This window comes from Rattus rattus, chromosome 9, assembly GCF_011064425.1.
Source record: "Rattus rattus isolate New Zealand chromosome 9, Rrattus_CSIRO_v1, whole genome shotgun sequence".
Classification (NCBI taxonomy): Eukaryota; Metazoa; Chordata; class Mammalia; order Rodentia; family Muridae; genus Rattus; species Rattus rattus.
The window spans coordinates 45,604,943-45,622,930 of NC_046162.1; the positions used below are offsets into that span (position 1 = coordinate 45,604,943).

Here is a 17,988-nt window from a genome sequence, read left to right on the forward strand (position 1 = left end):
TATCATGGCTGGATCTTCAAAAGAAAGCGTGTTTGTTTTGCTTTGTTTTTCAAGAGAAGGACTCCCTCAGTAGCTCAGACTACTCTGGAACTCATTTTGTAGTCTACACTGGTAGGACTTGGAATGACCCTTCTAGCCTCTGCCTCCAGATCTGAAGATTACAAACCTGTGCTACCATTCAAATCTTAGAAATGTTATTCTTTAATATGTGAAGTGTTTCTTATAAATTGAGGACCAATGAGAAGTGACTAGCACAGGGAGAAGATCAGCATTGAGCCTACCTCCACTCAGAGCCAATGATCAAGCACTCGATACCAACTCCTGGTTAGCTCACCACTGACCCCAAGAAAATACAGAAGATGGGATGCATAATGAGGCTTTTGTCGGTATGCGCCCAGCTTCCCAACCTGAGCCTCTACCTAGTCTACCAGATTCGAGGGACGGATGAAATAATATCTGTAGATGCTCCTAGCACTTGAGCCTACAAGGTCATACAGAACTCCCTATGATGTTGGGCTAGCTGTGAAGCCACAGGACTATTCTGATGGAATTAAATAGGCCATAGGTCACAGGAAGAATGATAAAAGGAGGCAGTGTTAAGGGGTGCTGGGGACAAGGGACAGAAGTGTGTGGGTTGAGGGAGGAAGCAGTGCTGTGGGTAATTGAGGTCCAGCCCAGAAGCTCTGCTAGCCTTTCAGTGGCTCACACCCCAGGCCCTGGGGCTGCTTACCTTGCAGCATTGCTGATGTAGTATAATAGTTGAAGGGCACATTTTTCACCATGTATTCCTCCGGGTTAAGGCTGGACAGCTTTCCTCCCACCAGCACAGACTTGCCTGAGCCTGCAGAGCCGACCAGCATAACCGGCCGCCGACGTTCCATGAGCCGCTCCATGAAGTAGCACACACGGATGGTCTCACTTGTGTGTACCAAACAAGCCTGGAACAGAATGTAATAGGCATGTCACACAACACTATGTTCTAGGACATTCCAGAACAGGAGACTGTCATAAGAAAGTTTGCCTAGTAAGGGGAGGTAGGAGTGTCTTTCCTAACTTCTACTTTTGTCCATCTTGTAAACCCATTGTTATTATATCCTGGAGTTCAGTAGAGACTGTCCTCTGTCTCTCTAAGGCATCTCCAAAGGGACTACAGTATCATCTGACTTTGCCATCACCTGTCCTTTGTCCCCAATGATGCTGACTGACTTCTCTATTTGCTTCCTTTCCTGTAGGGGACTTATGGCTTCATTACACCTATGATTTGAAAATGAATACAGCTGGGGACCAACTGGTTTATACAAAGTCAAGCACTCAATACAAATAGGGGTTGCTGCTGATAACTCTCATGGGTACCATGTCATTGGGTGGTCAGTCCCACTTACTTGCAAAGGCATCTCAGGGTCAAATTCAAACTGAGGGATGAGCTTGGCCCAAGGCTCAAATTTCTTAGTCTCTGGGTCTATGTAGTAGTCAAAGACAGTTCCTTGGGAAGGAAATTTGACCATTTTGAACTCAGTCAGCCACCATTTGCTGAACTCTGCCCGGTAGTCTACAAGCTGCAAAGACAAAGCTTGTCAGGGTACAGATCTTCCAGAGCCCAAGGGGCCCACACAGGTAGCACTGGCAGCAACAGAGGTTGAGATAGGGGCACAAAGAGTTCCTGCCTACATATGTATCTAGGATGGAGCAGTTGCCTGGCATGACAGAGCTCCTGGAGCATCAACCCTGTCCAGGACCAGAAGGCAGGTGATGTCCTAAGATAGGTGTTGCCTTCTGGCAGTTGCTATGGTTTGAATGTGTCCTAGCATTTATATGCTGGGAAGTTAATGTCTCTATTCATGTGTAAAAGTACCTGGAGGTGGGACTTTCATGGAAAGGAGAATTGGGGTGAGATGAGGCCACATGGCAGGGCCTCCATGGTAGCTTTCAAAGAAGAGAGACTTAAGCTAGCACATTTGCTCTGTTGTCCATGGAATGCCCTCTGCTCTGTTATGATACATCAAAAAGCAGGTACAGTGCCATGCTCTCAGAAGTCTGGACTACAGAACTAAGAGCAAAACAAATTTCTATTCTTTATAAATAACCTAGCATGTGGTACAAATGGAGTAAGAGAACCACACATAAGAAGCTTTGCTTGACAATGTGTTGGCAACATCAGCACTAAGATTCAGCACAGCTCCCCCAAAGTAGAGAAGGTTGAAAGTAGGAAAGTTTAAGAACACAGAGGAGGTAGGGGTCCTTGGCCATTGGAAGAGGAAGTGTGGGTCATGACCTCCTGAAGAGAGAAACCTTTTCCAAACTTCCCAGACATCTGAGACTGTGCAATTTCATGACCTAAATAATAGCTGACAGCAAAAACACAGAGCAGTTGAGCAGGAAGCGCCACAGAGGCTAGTCACATCCTTCTGGGTCTCACTTTTGTCCTGTAAAGGTGAAGGCTTTAGAAAAGAGCCTTAGGAGAGCTTCCTTCAAGACCTAATAGGACATCCAGAAACAGCAGAGGAGATAAAGCCTATTGGTCTTTCTGACAGAAATAATAGGTTGTTTGTTACAACTCCCATGCCTTAATATAAAACACAAACCCCATAGAGATAGAGCTGAACATGCATGTACTCCATTGTTTCCAAGTTGAAACCTAGCAACCATCCAGCACAGCAAAATCATGCTGCAAACACTCAGACATAGGAAATATCATCGAAAAGATGGACTGACCATTGTTGGAGACATCCAGGAAGGGCAGGGCTGGGAGAGCATTCTAAGACTAGATGAGTGATGGGGCTGGGTGGAGGAATGAATCTGGATTCTGATGGAGATGGGCACTTCTCATTTACTGTCTTCTAAATTATAGATAGACTTCTTTTGTTTCAAAATGAGGATGGAGGCTGACCTGGTGGCACACATGTGATTCCAGCAGTCCAGAAGTGGAGGCAGATAGATCAAGAGTTTAGGGCCAGCCTCAGCTAGGGAGGAGGACCCTGTCTCAAAACAATAAGAACCCAACAGCCAACCAAAATAGAAAAACTGAACCAAGAATAAGAAATGAGAATGGAAAGAGGCCAATGATATGCACAGGCTTATGTGTAGTTCTGATTCTGATTTCAATTCAGATTAAGGGGATGTTGCCATTTGCTAACCATAATCCCAGAGAAAAACCCATTTGAACTCATGGATGAAGTCTTTGGAGACTCTTTTGGTTTCTAGGGAGACCCCTAGAAGAGCTGCACCTAGGAAGACTGCAGCTGTTCATCCTCTCTGCATCTCACCTCAATTCATCCTTGATCTATCTGGTTAGTTCTTGGCCAGACTTGGGACAAGAACTCTAATTTGTCTTTCAGCTAACCCCATAGTCTGGCACTTAAGCTAAGATTCCAATCTAGAGACAAGGTGACACCAGCTGACTGAGCCATTGTTCCCCTTTGTACTCAGCTCTGTTCGGGGCTCTTTGTAGCAATGCATTTTTATAAAATCCAGTCTTCCGTGTTCTGTTACAGCCATGCCCTTTAAACTACGTGATGGTAACACATGCTACTGGCATCCTATGTATAGAGTTTGGGGTCTGATTTCACCATATTCAATTATCACAATGCTCTGAATGATCCTGGCTGATTAGAACGATCCCCCAGCTCTCACCCCCAGTCTTGGACTTTCTCTACAATGTCCCTGTGGGAGATCACCTCCTGTGATTGTTGCAAAGTATTTACCAGTACTGTGTTGCCTTTTTTTTTTTTTTTTTTAAATCAGACCTCTACACAGGCATAGGCTCCATTTTTTTTTTTGGTGTGTGATCTTACAGACAGCTAGTTAATTGAGACACCATTGGTAGTGCTGATGCAAATATCTGGCCAAATTTCTATTCTCTAATTTCCATCACTTTTTGGTGTTTGGCTTTAATGTAGGTTGTGTGGGATTCTGGGCACTTTCTGCTGCTAAAAGCTTTCTACTGTGTCTTCCCCATGGGTCAGCATAGCTGTTCCTAGTTCCAAGAGTTTAAGACACCTGGGAGGGTGCTTTGTTCCAGGCTTTTAGAAAGAATGGAGTGGATTTACATACCTCTACATAGATTGGAAAATTGATCAGGTGTCTTTATCCTGCTATCCCATTGCCAATGTAGATGAGAAGCCCAGGAGTTGCTATCTGACATCTCGGCAGCTAGAAAGCTAGAGACTGTATTTGATAGAAAGCATAGGTCTTTGCATTTTGAAAAATTTCCAAGTTTTATCCACCCTGCACAATATGCGTCTGAGGGTGTACTGGCTGGTTTTGTGTGTCAACTTGACAAAAATCAGAGTCATCAGAGAGGAAGGATCCTCAGTTGAGAAAATGCCTCCACGAGATATAGCATTTTCTCCATTAGCAATCAAGGGTGGAGGGCCCATCCCTTTGTGGGTGGTGCCATCCCTGGGTTGACAGTCCCAAGTTCTATAAGAAGACAGACTGAGCAAGTCCAGGGAAGCAAGCCAGTAAGTGGCACTCCTCCACAGACATCTACTCCTGTCTCTAGGTTCCTGCCCTGCTTGAATTCCTGTCCTGACTTCCTCCAATGAAGTGTAAGTCAAATAAACTTTTTCCTCCATAACTTGCTTTTTGATCATAGTGTTTCATGGCAGTAACAGAAACCTTAAGAATGGAACCTCAAAGAAGTCCAAAGAGCATCCCCCCAAGGACTATAGAGCAGGCATAGGACTTTCCAGATGTCAAACTTCCTGGCCTACACATCTCTCCCTTCCTACCCTCAAAGCCTCTGACTCTGGGATGGGATCAGGAAAAGGATCCTAGGGAACCTGTGAGAGTTGCCCCCTGATGTCTGAGCAACATGCAGTAATGGATTGATGCTAGAGCAAGAGCTTTCCCATGACAGCAGTGCTTATTCCTGTGGTCTCACTCCTTGACTCCTCAGAGTCTTCAGATATGACTTTGTCTGGCAAGGCTGAACCTTTTTAGGTTTCTTAGAAAAAAGAGCTCTAGAGGGCTTGGAAGATGGGTTAGTTGGTCAAGTGCTTGCCACGCAAACATGAGACTCCATGTTCAAGCTCCCACACCCATACAAAAGTTGAGCACAGCAGTGTATGCCAATAATCCCAGTGCTGGGGGTCTCTAGGACATACTGGTCACCCAGTCTGCTAGGTTAGTTGATGAGCCTTAGATCACAGTAAGAAACTGTCTCAAAAAATAAGTTGTAGAGCAGTTGAGGGAGATATGTTACATTGATTTCTGACCTCTATATGTATGTGCACACATGTGCATGTAGACACACATGTGTACACACACACACACACACACAGAGAAAGAGAGAGAGAGAGAGAGAGAGAGAGAGAGAGAGAGAGAGAGAGAGAGAGCGCTCCACAATCATCCTGAATCAGAAAAAATAAATCATAACTTAATGGCAATAATAGCTTGTCTGGTCTCCTGTTGTGAGACAGTACCAAATACTTCCATAGGACTGATTATTTGAGTTAGGAGAATATTGCTTGCAAACATGTATGCACACCAGCATTATTCTCAATACCTTCCAAGTATCCACACTGGGCAATTAGAACAATACCCTCATCAACCACCCAGGAACTGACATCATCCTTTGGACACATGGGGAGAGTAAGGAAGAGGCAGGTTGGACGTCTCACTCACAGTCTCCCAGGTAATATTGACAGTTACAATTCAAATCTTGTAAATGTTTTTTTTCCTTTCCTGCATCCCTTCCTTGTTTTTTCTTCTCCTTGTCTTTCTCTTGTCAGTGGTTTATCATTGAACCCCTTTATTGATAAGTGAAGCTGTACACATTCATTGGATACAATTAGGGTTTGGAGCTAAGCACATACTGGTGAAGTCATCACCATAGACAATGCATGAGCTTATGTAATGCCTCCCTGTTGCCTTCCACTCCTCTGATTTCTATTATGATTGTTGTGTTTTGGGATAAGCATACCAAACACACAATCTCTTTATGACAAGGTGATCTTAACAGGGAGGTATTAAGTGAAATAAACCCAACATGGAAGGACTGATCCTCCATATACAATGAATATAAAAATATTCAAATGCCTAGAAGTAGAGAGAAATAATAATTGCCAGAGACTTTGGGGAACAGAAAGTAGTAAGCCTTGGCCAAATGTTTCATTCATAGCAGGGGGATAAGCTTATGATGGATAAATCTGTATAGGATTGTACCCATGGTTAACAACACTTTAACGTATGTTTTAAAATTTGCTAACATAGTCCATGTTTTTGACATCTTTATAACATTGCATAGATCCAGTAATAAAACACCAGCTTGCATAATTCTGAATATGTTATGTCTAGATAAAACATACTAAAGTAAAGAAAGGGGCTTTGAACATAGGAAGGGTTAAGGAATCGAGTGCTGGGGTCATTGTCTGAGTCAATGTCTCCATTCCTCAACAACATGAAGCCACAGTGGTCAATACCTGATGTTAAATATGACTTGGTTTCTTACTTACACTTATCATTTGACCTGGCCTTCTCTATGCTTAAGGGATGTAGAGACCCCCTGGAGGACTCTGGCTAGCTACAGAAGGCTCTCTAGAAGGCTGAAGATATTCCTTTCCTTTAGATTTCTATAGTACAACATCCTCTAACTCCTCTCTAGAAAATGAAAGTCATCTGGCAGAGTATCATATACCAATCCCTGCAGTTGTCTACATCCCAACACTGCACAGCTTTCCACAAAAGCAGAGATGTGCTCCTCATCTCAGAAAGCCACAGCTCCAAACATACCATACCCTGTCTCAGCCTAGGAGGCTTTGCCAGGGATCCATGCCTTTAATGGCACAATGTGCAAGAAACTACTCTGATGATTTCAAATGACTGCAGAGTTTAGTAGCCTATCCTCCTGCATCAGCTTTTGTTGCTGTATACTATAACATGCCATTGGTCTCAACATGCCATCTTACCTGATCTTGGACCATGGAACTGCCAAATGCCCAGATGGCAGCAAACACAAAATAGAGTTCATAGATTTCCTTGGGGCAGTCTGCAGGGACAGCCTCCTTTGTCAGGAGGCACTCAAGGAGGTAGCACAGCATCTGGATCATGCTCTGCTCTGGGACTGGGATTATCTTCTTAAATCTGCAGAGGGGGGTGGGGAGAGAAAGAGAATAGATCAAAGACTCCATGAGTATTATGCTCTTGAAATTCAACAACACAACATGGAAGCACATTGGTTTCAGAGTGCTTATTTTTTTTTTAATGTTCTTTAGGAGCACAAAGGATCATGTATATGCCTTCTGTATCTACAGATACTCTGGGGTCAGTTTCCTCTAAAGAATTGAGCCCAACAGAGTCTTTTTGAAATAAGGTTTGTTTTGCATCTGTCCTCTGATACTCTCTTTTCCTATTTTTTCCTTTGTTTGCTTTGAAATTTCATTCACAGTATTTGGGGAATGCAGGTGTGAGAAAAAATGAACCAATGTTCATGTTTTTACCCATCTAGCAATTTTTTTAATGCCCAAAGAACAGCTAAGTTCTGGGGATATAGCTTAGTGGGAGAGAACTTGCCTGGTATACACAAGGTTCTGGGTCAATCTCCAGCACCACCTGTGAATGTACATACACACACATGCATGTGCACCCATATACACTCATACAGTCATTTAGTCACATACTCTCACACCACACATTTTCTCTCTCTCTCTCTCTCTCTCTCTCTCTCTCTCTCTCTCTCACACACACACACACACACACACACTTCTACCCTTCCAACTATGTGAACAGTATACATTATGTAAACATATATCCAGCTCATATTACATTTTGCTATAGGGTACTGTCCTATTAGACTGTTGGAGGCAGATTCACTGTAATCCAGTATTACCAGATGAACAGCACTACCAACAGCCATCTTAAAAGTCATTTAGAGCCCTTGGACCTCTAAGTTGCTGACATTCAGTTTTTCTAACTTTTTTGTTTGCAGCTGTTTCTAATCTGTCTGCAGTTTTTACAACAGCATGAGTGTGTGGTCTAATGGTGGACATAACGTCCATGAGCAATGAAGAAGCCAAACTCTAATGATCCATCCATCATTTGTTCAATACATACTTGTGACAGAGTAACAAAATGCCATCATCCCTGAATCTATATTGAATAAGGCACCAGAATAAAATATACCAGTTGCCTCTCTACTACAAAATGAGATTCCAGACATCCCAGGTGGGAACAACTTGCAAGTCTGAACTCTGGACTTCTTAGTGAGGATCAAAATGATTGTGATGAGAATTTTGGTTTTCAGCAGACACTCTTATGTCTATGTCTGTGAAGGTGAGGGTTTGCCCCAAGGGAAAATCAGGGAACAGGCCTCAGTTGGATTGCTCTCAGCTGGAAATTCTGGTGTCTGAGGAACACAAGAGGCTCTTGGATCTGAGAGAATTTGTAGAGAAGCTCCTTGCTGAGGCATCCTGAGCTCTAGTTTGTCAAAGCAAGGGAGAGAAAAAGGTTTTTGGGAATCCACTGAGATCTGCATGCATGTGGGACTTTTGGCAGACTATAGGATCACCTTGCAGAATTTTGCATGGCCAGTAGCACATAAAGGAGTTGGACACATATCTTTCAAGAAATATAAATGGGTGATGCTAGTAATGAGGAGAGTCACAAGGAACTCCCACATGTCCCAAAGGAAGGGGTTAGATTTTGAGATGTACAGTTATAGTAGTCATGGATACACAGCTCCTGCCAAGTGAAACCCCAACCCCCTCCTTCTCTTTGTACTGTCTTCTTTCAGCTCTGAGGGATGCTTTTACGTATAGAAAAGAAGAGATGATGAGCACTCCCATTCCTCACCATGGAATAGCGCTTCTGAATCAGAAGTTCCCATTGTAAGTAAGGTCTGTTTCTTTAAGTTTTCAGTACACTGTTGCATGCATCTCTCTCTCTCTCTCTCTCTCTCTCTCTCTCTGTCTCTCTCTCTCTCTCTCTGTGACTAGAAGTGAGTAAATGGATTTTTATTACCAAAGAATGACTGGTAACTTTGTAAACATTGACTTCAATCTTTTGTAAGTGTTTGTTTGATCGAGATAGTCATCTTGGCACGTAACTCAATTTTGTACTAGTCTTTTAACTTAATCTCACCATACCTTCCCTAGTACCCCAATTACACACATGTGGCACCATGCATATCTTACACCTACATCTTACCCAGGGGCAGGAAAGGAACTCTACAAAAACAGTTTTGAAGGGACCCTAAAGTTGCTTTATAGTTAAACTTTATTAAATGAATTATACAAAAACTACATGAGCTCTAAGATGATCAGTGGCACACAAGCTGGCAGAATCGTCAGGAAATAAACGGGGAGAAGTTGGATAACAGCTCAGAAGAGATAGGTGGCTTCCTTCCAATATCTATAGCTTTAACAGCAAATCAGCTAGGGAACTTTACAAAGCAGGGGAGAAAGTTCAGTGTTCTCTCCGAGGGATCTTGGCATATTAGGGAGTTTTCCATTCCCTAGTAAGAGAGAGTGCCAACAGCAGGCAGCAGTAGCCACAGCTTAAGGTAATGAGCCTCAGAATGTCTGTACCATACTTTTAGAAACAGATGTTTCAGTGAGCAGAGCGGAGTGTGCTGTGATGGCAGGAAGAGGAGCCATACTTGGAGAATCCTCTCTTCTTAGCACTGTAGGGGAGCAGCTGTGAAAAGCCATCTTATAAAGACCCATGCTGAGCTGGTGGTTGGGTGGCACAAGGCCATCTGCAAACTAGCTCTTGAGAGACTCAGAACATGTGTCACAGGACTGTATACTGACACCCGGTCTAGAATTGTTTTAGACTACTGGGAGGAAACCTTGAGTCAGAGCCGTGCACGGTAGTCAGTGAGGTGGAAACATGATCAGAGCCAGAGTCTATACAAGTGGTTGTGGCCAGGAAGGACCGTGTGGGGGAAGGGCCGGTGCTACTACCAGATTCTTGAAACCCTCCCAGAGGTATGGCCAGTGTCTGGGAGCCTGGCAAGGAATACTGAAGGACTTGAGATTTGGAACCTGCAGAGTATGACAGACTACAATCATGCTCTATCCCCACTGAGCTCTCTCCTCCACATGGATTGTCCTTTGCTTTAAGCCTAATGCCAACTTTGTATGTGACCGTGCCAGAAGATGAGGAATCCGCTTTTGACAAAATACAAATGCCTTGATAATAAAAGCTTTGAAAACACTGGGGACAGAAGAAACATCTCTCCAAATCATAACCTCTACATATTAAAAAGCCTATAGCCAACATCATAGTAAGTGGGTAAACCACAAAGCACTTCCTCTTAAGTCAGGGCTAAGGTAGGGTGTTGTGTTCATTCTTGCTCAGGATAGAGCTTGAAGACTTAGCTAGAGTAAACAAAAGAAATATGATTGGGAAAAGAAGTCAGAGTGTTCTCATTTGTTATGATATAACAACTCCCTAAGAAAACTCTTAGGTATGATTAATACTTTCATAAAAATGAATATGTAAAATCATCATCACATTGGGACAAAGGATCTGTTGCTAGCTAGGTCATAGGCCTTAGTTGTTGTTATTGTGTTGTTGTTGTTCTTGTTTGATACACAGAGCAGTTGAATGCATGAATTTAAAATAACCGTGACCACATGCACAGGACTAACATGAACTCAGGCCAGATAAAACCACAGCATGGAAGAAAGGAGGTGAGAGAAAAGCCCAGGGTGAGGAGTTATTGGTATTTGATCGCTGCTGGGAGAGGGAACATCAGCCTTTGTCAAACACGCAACTCAGGGCAGGTTAGAGACATGGGTCTGGGAGGAGTTTGAGGAGGGAGAAGTAGATATGATTGGAAAATATTATATGAAATTCTTAAATAAGTATAAAATATCAAAATCAGAATCATTTCCAAATACCCATAACCAGCATGCCAAGAAAGAAATATGGAAACACTTGCATTCATGATTGCTTCAAAAATAAACCTTGACCTAACCAAACTAAGGAAGCAAAAGACCTCCTAATGAAAATGTCAAATATCTAGGAAAGAATCAAAACAAGACACTAGAAGCTGTAAAGGCTTCTGGTGCTCATGGATGACAAGAATTAGCATTCTGAGTATGTTATAGAAGTAATCTAGATATTCAGTACAATACCTATAAATTTTCCAATGACATTTACCTCAGAATTAAGAAAAAAATTAAGTTTGTATTGAAACACACAATGCCATGGATATAAACCAATCTTAAGGAGATATAACCTACTGGAGACATCACATCACCTGATGTCAAATCATGCTACAAAGCCAGAGTGGCAAAGACAACCAGGTATGGATAAAAAAAAAGCAGGGATATCGAGTAACAGGTATAACAAAGACCCCCCTAGATGAACCCATATCAGCTAAGGATGGCTAATTTTTGACAGAACTACCTAAAGTACACATTAGAGGAAATACAGCTCTTTCAACAAACAGTACTGAGAAAATGGAAGCTCTCTGTGTGGAATAATGAACCTAGATTTCCATTTGTCAACTTGCATAACAATTAATTTCAAATGATTGATGATCTTAATGTAAGACTTGAAGCTTTGAAACTGTTAGAGAAAAAAGTAGGGAAATATTTCAGGATATAGGCATAAGCAAGGAGCTTCTGAATAGGACTGTAGTTGTTCAGAAAATAACATCAATGATGGATAAGTAGAAGTTCATGACATTATAAAGCTTCTATGCAGAACAGGAAATAACCCAGTAAAAAGAAAGTCAACAGGAAGAAAGAAAACCTTCTCTATTTATATATCTGATAGAGGATTGCTACTCTATAATATATGTGAACTAAAAATAACTAAACAAAAAATGCAAACAACTCAGTGGAAGAAAAGCACTAATGAAATGAACAGAGAGTTCTAAGAAGATGAAGTACAATGGTCAGCACACATGTGAAAAAAAATGCTCATCTTCATCAGCCACCAGAGAAATGCAGATAAAAACAACTCTTATTCCAGTCAGAATGGCAGTCATTGAGGAAACAAAGAACAACTGCTAGTAAGGGCTGTGGGTAAGAGGGTACACTATATTCTACTAGAATGTAAACCAGTTAGGTTACTATGGAAATATCACTATGTGAACTTCTAAAAAATACTAACAACAACCTACCATATGACCCAATGATGTTATGCCTGCGTACTTACTGGAATGTCTCCAAGGCTGAATTACTGAATTATAAACTCAACCTGTTGTTTCTCAAGAGAGGAATGGATAGAAAACTTGATATATGTTTTCTCCTGTCATGCAAAGTAATGGAGTTGTGCCATTTGTAGGTAAATGAATGGAATTAGAGATGATCGTATTAAGAAAGTGAAGTTGGTCACAGACACAATTATGATTTTTTCATTTGCAAGCTCTAGATTTTTATATAAACCTGTAAGAACATGAATGCATTCATGATCAGAAAACAAATGAAACACTCAGGAGAACAAGGAGGACTGATGGGTATGGAGAATAACCACTGAGGGTACAACATATATAATTGCACGACAATCCCTTTTTATGATTCAGTATCATGTATAATGAATATATGCAACAAAAAGAAAACAAGATCTTTTATATGTGTTGGTATCACCCATTGTCCATGCAGAAACTCAAAGAAGAGAGACAAGCTATTGTACAGCAGTTTTCTTGGAGACTGAAACATTCTATCCTGCAGGGAATTCTTTAACTTTGAAAATAAACAACTCACAAAGCCCCCAAATTGACCACATTCAATAGGTCCCTCCATCCCCAATGGTATATAAACAGGAAAGAGCGCTGAGGGTCACGTTCAGACAAGCCAAACTGCAACAAAGACTCTGAGACCACATAAGCTGCTTGGAAGAAGCAGAAATGAGTATAGCTGGAAAAGGTTTAGACCAACCGAGTCACTTGGAAGACACTGTCCAATCTATTGACCGGCCTGCAGGCTGGGCAGTGTGTTCAAGGTTCTCAGCTTTTATGAGCTGTTGCCCATGCTGGGATGGGCTTTAGTGATGTCTTTGAGTCACTTCCTCTTCTATAAGTAATCTCTCACTCATATTCCTACAGGTAACCCCAATAAAACTCATTGGTTTGGTGGTATCCGTACTTTGGTCTGTTATGGTCTCCCTATCTGGGGCATGTGTATTGTGTTTCCCCAAGAAAACTTGTGTCATACATCTTGTTAATACCTCATCCTTCTTCATTACTACAGCTGCATACGGTTCTTGCTTGCTTGAGACACTGCTTTCACACCCTGGGTCTGCTCATTCCCAGAGACACATCAGATATAAAGGATGCAGGGCCCAGAACCCCCAGGGGCTGAAGGCTTCTCAAAGGCTTCAGAAGTGGAAAATAATTGTGAATAACACCCCCAACAGAAAGTACATCAACATCAGTGTTTGCTTAAATATCTAAAATATACCACTACTTCAATTAGTAAACTACAGCTCCATTTCTGGTTGAAAAGAATACATTGGTAATGTGGGTAGATCTGCTTTTTAGAGTAGGGATGGGACAGGGTATATAGAGTAAGAGTGTCTGTGTCCACTGTGACTTGGCCTCTGGTTAAAATCTCCCTCCCCACTGCCTCTGTCCTTGTGAGCACTTAGAAGCAGGCCACTGATGAAAGAAATAGATATTAAGTGGGGGGCTTTATCAATATGGTTTCTGATGGCCATTCTTGGCCAAATTATGGTGATAGGTCCCAGGTGACAGAATAATGCATCAAATGGAGCATAGATACATATATCAGCCAATAAATTATAAGTGAATGAGAGAGAAGTAGGCTTTAAACTTGGGAGCCTCTTGGTTGACCTATGCACTATTCTTGCTTTAATAGTTCTTTGCTTAGTCAAGCATAATTAGTCTTTTATTTAAGTGACAGGTGGTGCTATAGTTTGGACCTTGAGTGTCTCCTCGCACCAACCTATTAGTAGCTTGGGTTCCAATTTAGTGCAATTGGGAGGGAGTAGAGCCTTTAAGAAGAGGGGATTAGTGGGGTCTTTTGATTACTGCAGATGTGATTTTGCAAAGATATAGCAGTCTGATTTGTTCCTTCTTTCTTTTACTTCCCAGATGTGAGATGAATGGTTTGACTCTGCCACACATACTGCCCATATGTCTCTACAGACACCCTCAAAACAGGGTCAACTGATTATGGACTAAAGCTGCAGATCTAGAGCCAAAGCGAATCCTTGTTCTTCATGAATTAATTATCTAGGGTATTTCTCTTTTGCAGGGATAGAAACCTGAGTAATGCAGGTGGTCAGAGTAAAAGTAAGCTCACTGAATCTAGCTTTGGCAGGACTGGTCAAGTGACCTGTCACATTAGATCCTACATTATTACACAGAGTCAGGAACAGGATATAGGTGTCTGTCCTTGAAGAGTGTATCCTTTATATCTGGTCTAGTTAGAGGACCAGCTGCCTGCTCTGTAAGCCAAAGCTATGGGCCCAGGACAACTTACAGCCTTAAATACAATTGTCCCCTGTAGACAGAACCATGTGGCTCTTAGGAAGAGCACTTTAAACCATGCTTCCTTCTTTCCTCTCCTTTGCTTCTGTCTGGGTGACAACAGGCATTTCATGGCCATCCTAATGTGTGTTTCCCGCTGCCAACTGCTGTGTCTAGAGGGCTCTGGCTTTGAGATCAGGACAGAACATCAGCAGGGTTTCCACTGCGAGCCAGCAAGCTCTTAATGACTTTATTGATGTACTTTGCTCCTGTTTCTTGGTCTACCTGGTTCTGAGGGTGTCCAAGCAGGTAGGAAGGTATTTGTCAAACAAGATGGTCAGGTTGGCTCTCTCAGTTTGGACCTCCCTTTGGTCAATCCAGCTGTTTACTGGAGGGTTCCATCCCAGGTCTGCAGGGTTTATGTACAGGATCCCTGAGTGAACAAGGAATATGGTTGAGTATTCCGTACATGCCAGTAGATTCTTCACACAAGAAAGTCAGCTTCTCGGTATAAAATGTGCAGAAGACTGGACCTAGAACTGGGTCCTCACTTAGGTCAAAGAGGCACACGGATTTGCTGCTGAAGACCGAAGCCAAGTCAAGAAAGAAGAGAGAATGGTGACAGACAAGAACCTGGGGACACGTCTAGATAGGAGGAAAGAACGCTGGGATTGATCAACAATGGTTGTCAGCATGTGGGAATGGGAATGTAAGCACAGCAAGGGAATGGAGGTCCTCTAAGGACATGCCCATGTCTTCACTGCTGCACACTCTCAATCTGGCATTTTTTACCAAAGGTAGTTTCTGGATGTAACTGAACTGAAGATCTTAAGAGGATATTGTCACAGATTATTTAAATGGGACATTTGTCAGTGTCACTACAAGGGAGGGAAGGAGGAAAAGAGGGAGGGAGAGAAGGAGAGGAGAGGGGAGGGGGAGAGAGAGACAGAGAGAGACAGAGAGAGTTCACCAACTCCAGTGTGGCCATTTAGAGAACATTTGCTGTGATGTCTCGGACCATAAAGTTTTGTTTCTTCATTATTTATTAATTTTATGTTATTTTATAAAAGCTTTGAGTAGTTTTAGTGAGATATCCATGATGTGTAAATCATCACACATTTAACATAGACTTATTGTTAGTTTTGGATTTGTGAACCCAAGTATAACCCATCACCATGATGGCGGCCATCAATATGCCCACTACACTGAAGGATCTCTGTGGCTCTCATGCTCTGTTCTGTTTTTCAGTAAGATTCTAGCAACCATAGATAGCATCCTACCTTCGCTTTGACCATCTCATTGACAAGGCCCCCTTTTGTCCTCTAGTCTCTGCCAATAAATTGAGTGGGTGCACACAGGGGAGAGTTAGGATCACACTGCCACTTGCCACAAGGAGTTAATGAGAAGGGGCAATGCCTGTCTCTACTGACAAGGAGGCCAGACTTGATCTGAATCTTGTCCAACTCAAGACATTCCCATAAGTGCACAGTTGTACAGATCAGGGGCTATTTCTTCTTCTTTAGATACAATATTTTCCCAGAAGGTACAAAGTCATGTGGGTAGCCTGTCTCATGGTACCTGTTTGCTCTTGTGGGCATGGTTTACGGGCTGAGAACTTGGCTTGAGTTTTGAAGGGTCAGGTTTATATAGTTCCTGTCTGGAGCTTTCTTCAACACATGACAAAGCAGATGTGCACCCATAAACACATTCCTCAACTGAGCCATTTGACCTGACAGGTCAGCCATACCTGCTCTGGAGACGGTTGCTGGTGTGGCTGTGCGCAGGTGACTGATCTCAAAAAGGAGACGCATTGTGGGGTTAAGAGGGATTCTCTCGTTGCTTGCTAGGGTCAGTACCTGGAATCCACAGAAAGGATCACTTAGGACGGAGCCATGATGTTGTCATGGTTTGAAGGTGAAATGGCCAATAGGCTCATAGGGACACGTCAGCTTGCAGTGCGGTTGGGAGGTTATGGAACCCTTGGGACTTCAGGTCTACCTAGTGGAGTTGGATCGTTGATGATAGACCTGTGAGGGTTACAGTAGGGTGCTATTCCAGTCCTGTGTTCTGCATCCCATCCACCAAGATGTGAAGCCCCATCCCCATGTGTTTGCTCTTGCTGTGTCTTCCCGCCATGATGAAACTGATGGAAGTCAGTCATTTCTCCATTAAGCTCCTTCTGTCAGGTGTTTAGCTACAGAGAAAAAGAAGTAGCTAATACCAATGTATTGGTAGCCAGTGGGGTTTGGTAGGCTCTTGTCGGCTGGGGATGTGGATTGCTACATTTTGAGTATGTTCCCCAAACACCATAAGAAGTAGAAGTGGTAAGATCTTGAGGCTCTATCTGGGTACATGGATTAATGCTGAACCCAAAGACTCAAGTCTGAATTATCCCCTTTGCTTTCTCTTGTCTTTCCCCTGCCATTCAGGTTTCACTCCACGCCTGTAGCTCTGTGATCAGCCTGAGATCTTGACTGGCAGATCCTGGGAGGGAAAGTAAGGCACGGTGGTTGGGAGTTAAGTGACCTCAAGCATCGGCGAGCTTATTGAGAGCAGGCTCTTGGGAGGCAGCATCAGTGAGACAGCTCACTTAATGAGGGGTATGAACTAATGCTAGTTAAACCTTTGGGGAGTGTGGAGGGGCTTTCTTCAGGATGAGTATATAACATTGGGCATGGCTAGGCATGGCTAGGGTGCTGTGGATGCCTCATTAGCACAAGTAAGAATTCTTGGTGCTGCTGGGAGTGACTTTTGGAGAGGAGAGGAAGTTGAACCTGGCTACTAGGATACATGACCTCCTCCTGTGGGCAAAGGTGGGGAACAGAGCTATATTCCTCGGGACATGCAGGCCCCAGGAATGATCCTACGCCTGCCCATCTCAGGGTGAGATTCCCAGGCTTTAGATGCAGCTTGACCCCACTTTTGCTCCAGGTCTGCTCCCCACTGTTCCACGGCACCCCTGGCCCACATTCTTCCTTCTTGGGATTACACAGGATTACCCAGCTAAAAGGTATGGCCCCTTGATCTTAGACTTCCAGTCTCTAGAATTGTGAGCCAAATAATGTCGTTTTCAGTCTCCAGTATTCTGACACAGAGCACAAAACATGGACAGGACTCCCACTACCCTTTCCCTACCTCAGGTCTTACTATGTACCCTAGTCTGGCCTCAAACTCACTATGTAGACCAAGGTGCTCTTGAATTCAAGATCCTTCTGCTTCAGCCTCTTGTGTGGTGGGGTTAGAAGTGTGTGCCCTCACAACTGTGTGTTTTCTGTGTTCTCAGGCCCAAGTGTTTTCTCTAATAATCCTGTCTCTATTTCTTTGCATCCTTTCTCCCCTCACCCTTGCACCTCAGTGAGTCTGAAAAAAAGTTATTTAAACATTTCAAATTGATGCTGATAATTTGAATGAACCAGACCATATTGGAACAATAAAACTATAAAAAGAAAGGGACTCATGTGTTATACTTCTGCTCTTCTTTCTAAGCAGCCCCGCTGGGAAACTATGCATTTATTCTAATGATTCTGTGAATCTGGAATCGTTTGAACATTTCCAATCTGGACATGGTTTTTAAACAAGTTTAGATGCAGCTCCCAGCATAA

At 42.9% G+C, this 17,988-nt stretch overlaps 1 protein-coding gene across 1 annotated transcript in view; it reads right to left on the reverse strand.

Moving 5' to 3' along the window:
• Dnah9 (dynein axonemal heavy chain 9) overlaps positions 1-17,988 on the reverse strand; it is a 343,066-nt gene that overhangs the window by 167,812 nt on the left and 157,266 nt on the right. The window contains exons 34-38 of the mRNA XM_032914418.1: positions 16,134-16,242; positions 14,672-14,819; positions 6,909-7,083; positions 1,383-1,556; positions 731-938 (exon numbers count right to left, since the gene is read on the reverse strand). Coding sequence (XP_032770309.1) covers positions 731-938; positions 1,383-1,556; positions 6,909-7,083; positions 14,672-14,819; positions 16,134-16,242 — 814 coding nt within the window. The remainder of the gene's footprint in view (positions 1-730; positions 939-1,382; positions 1,557-6,908; positions 7,084-14,671; positions 14,820-16,133; positions 16,243-17,988) is intronic.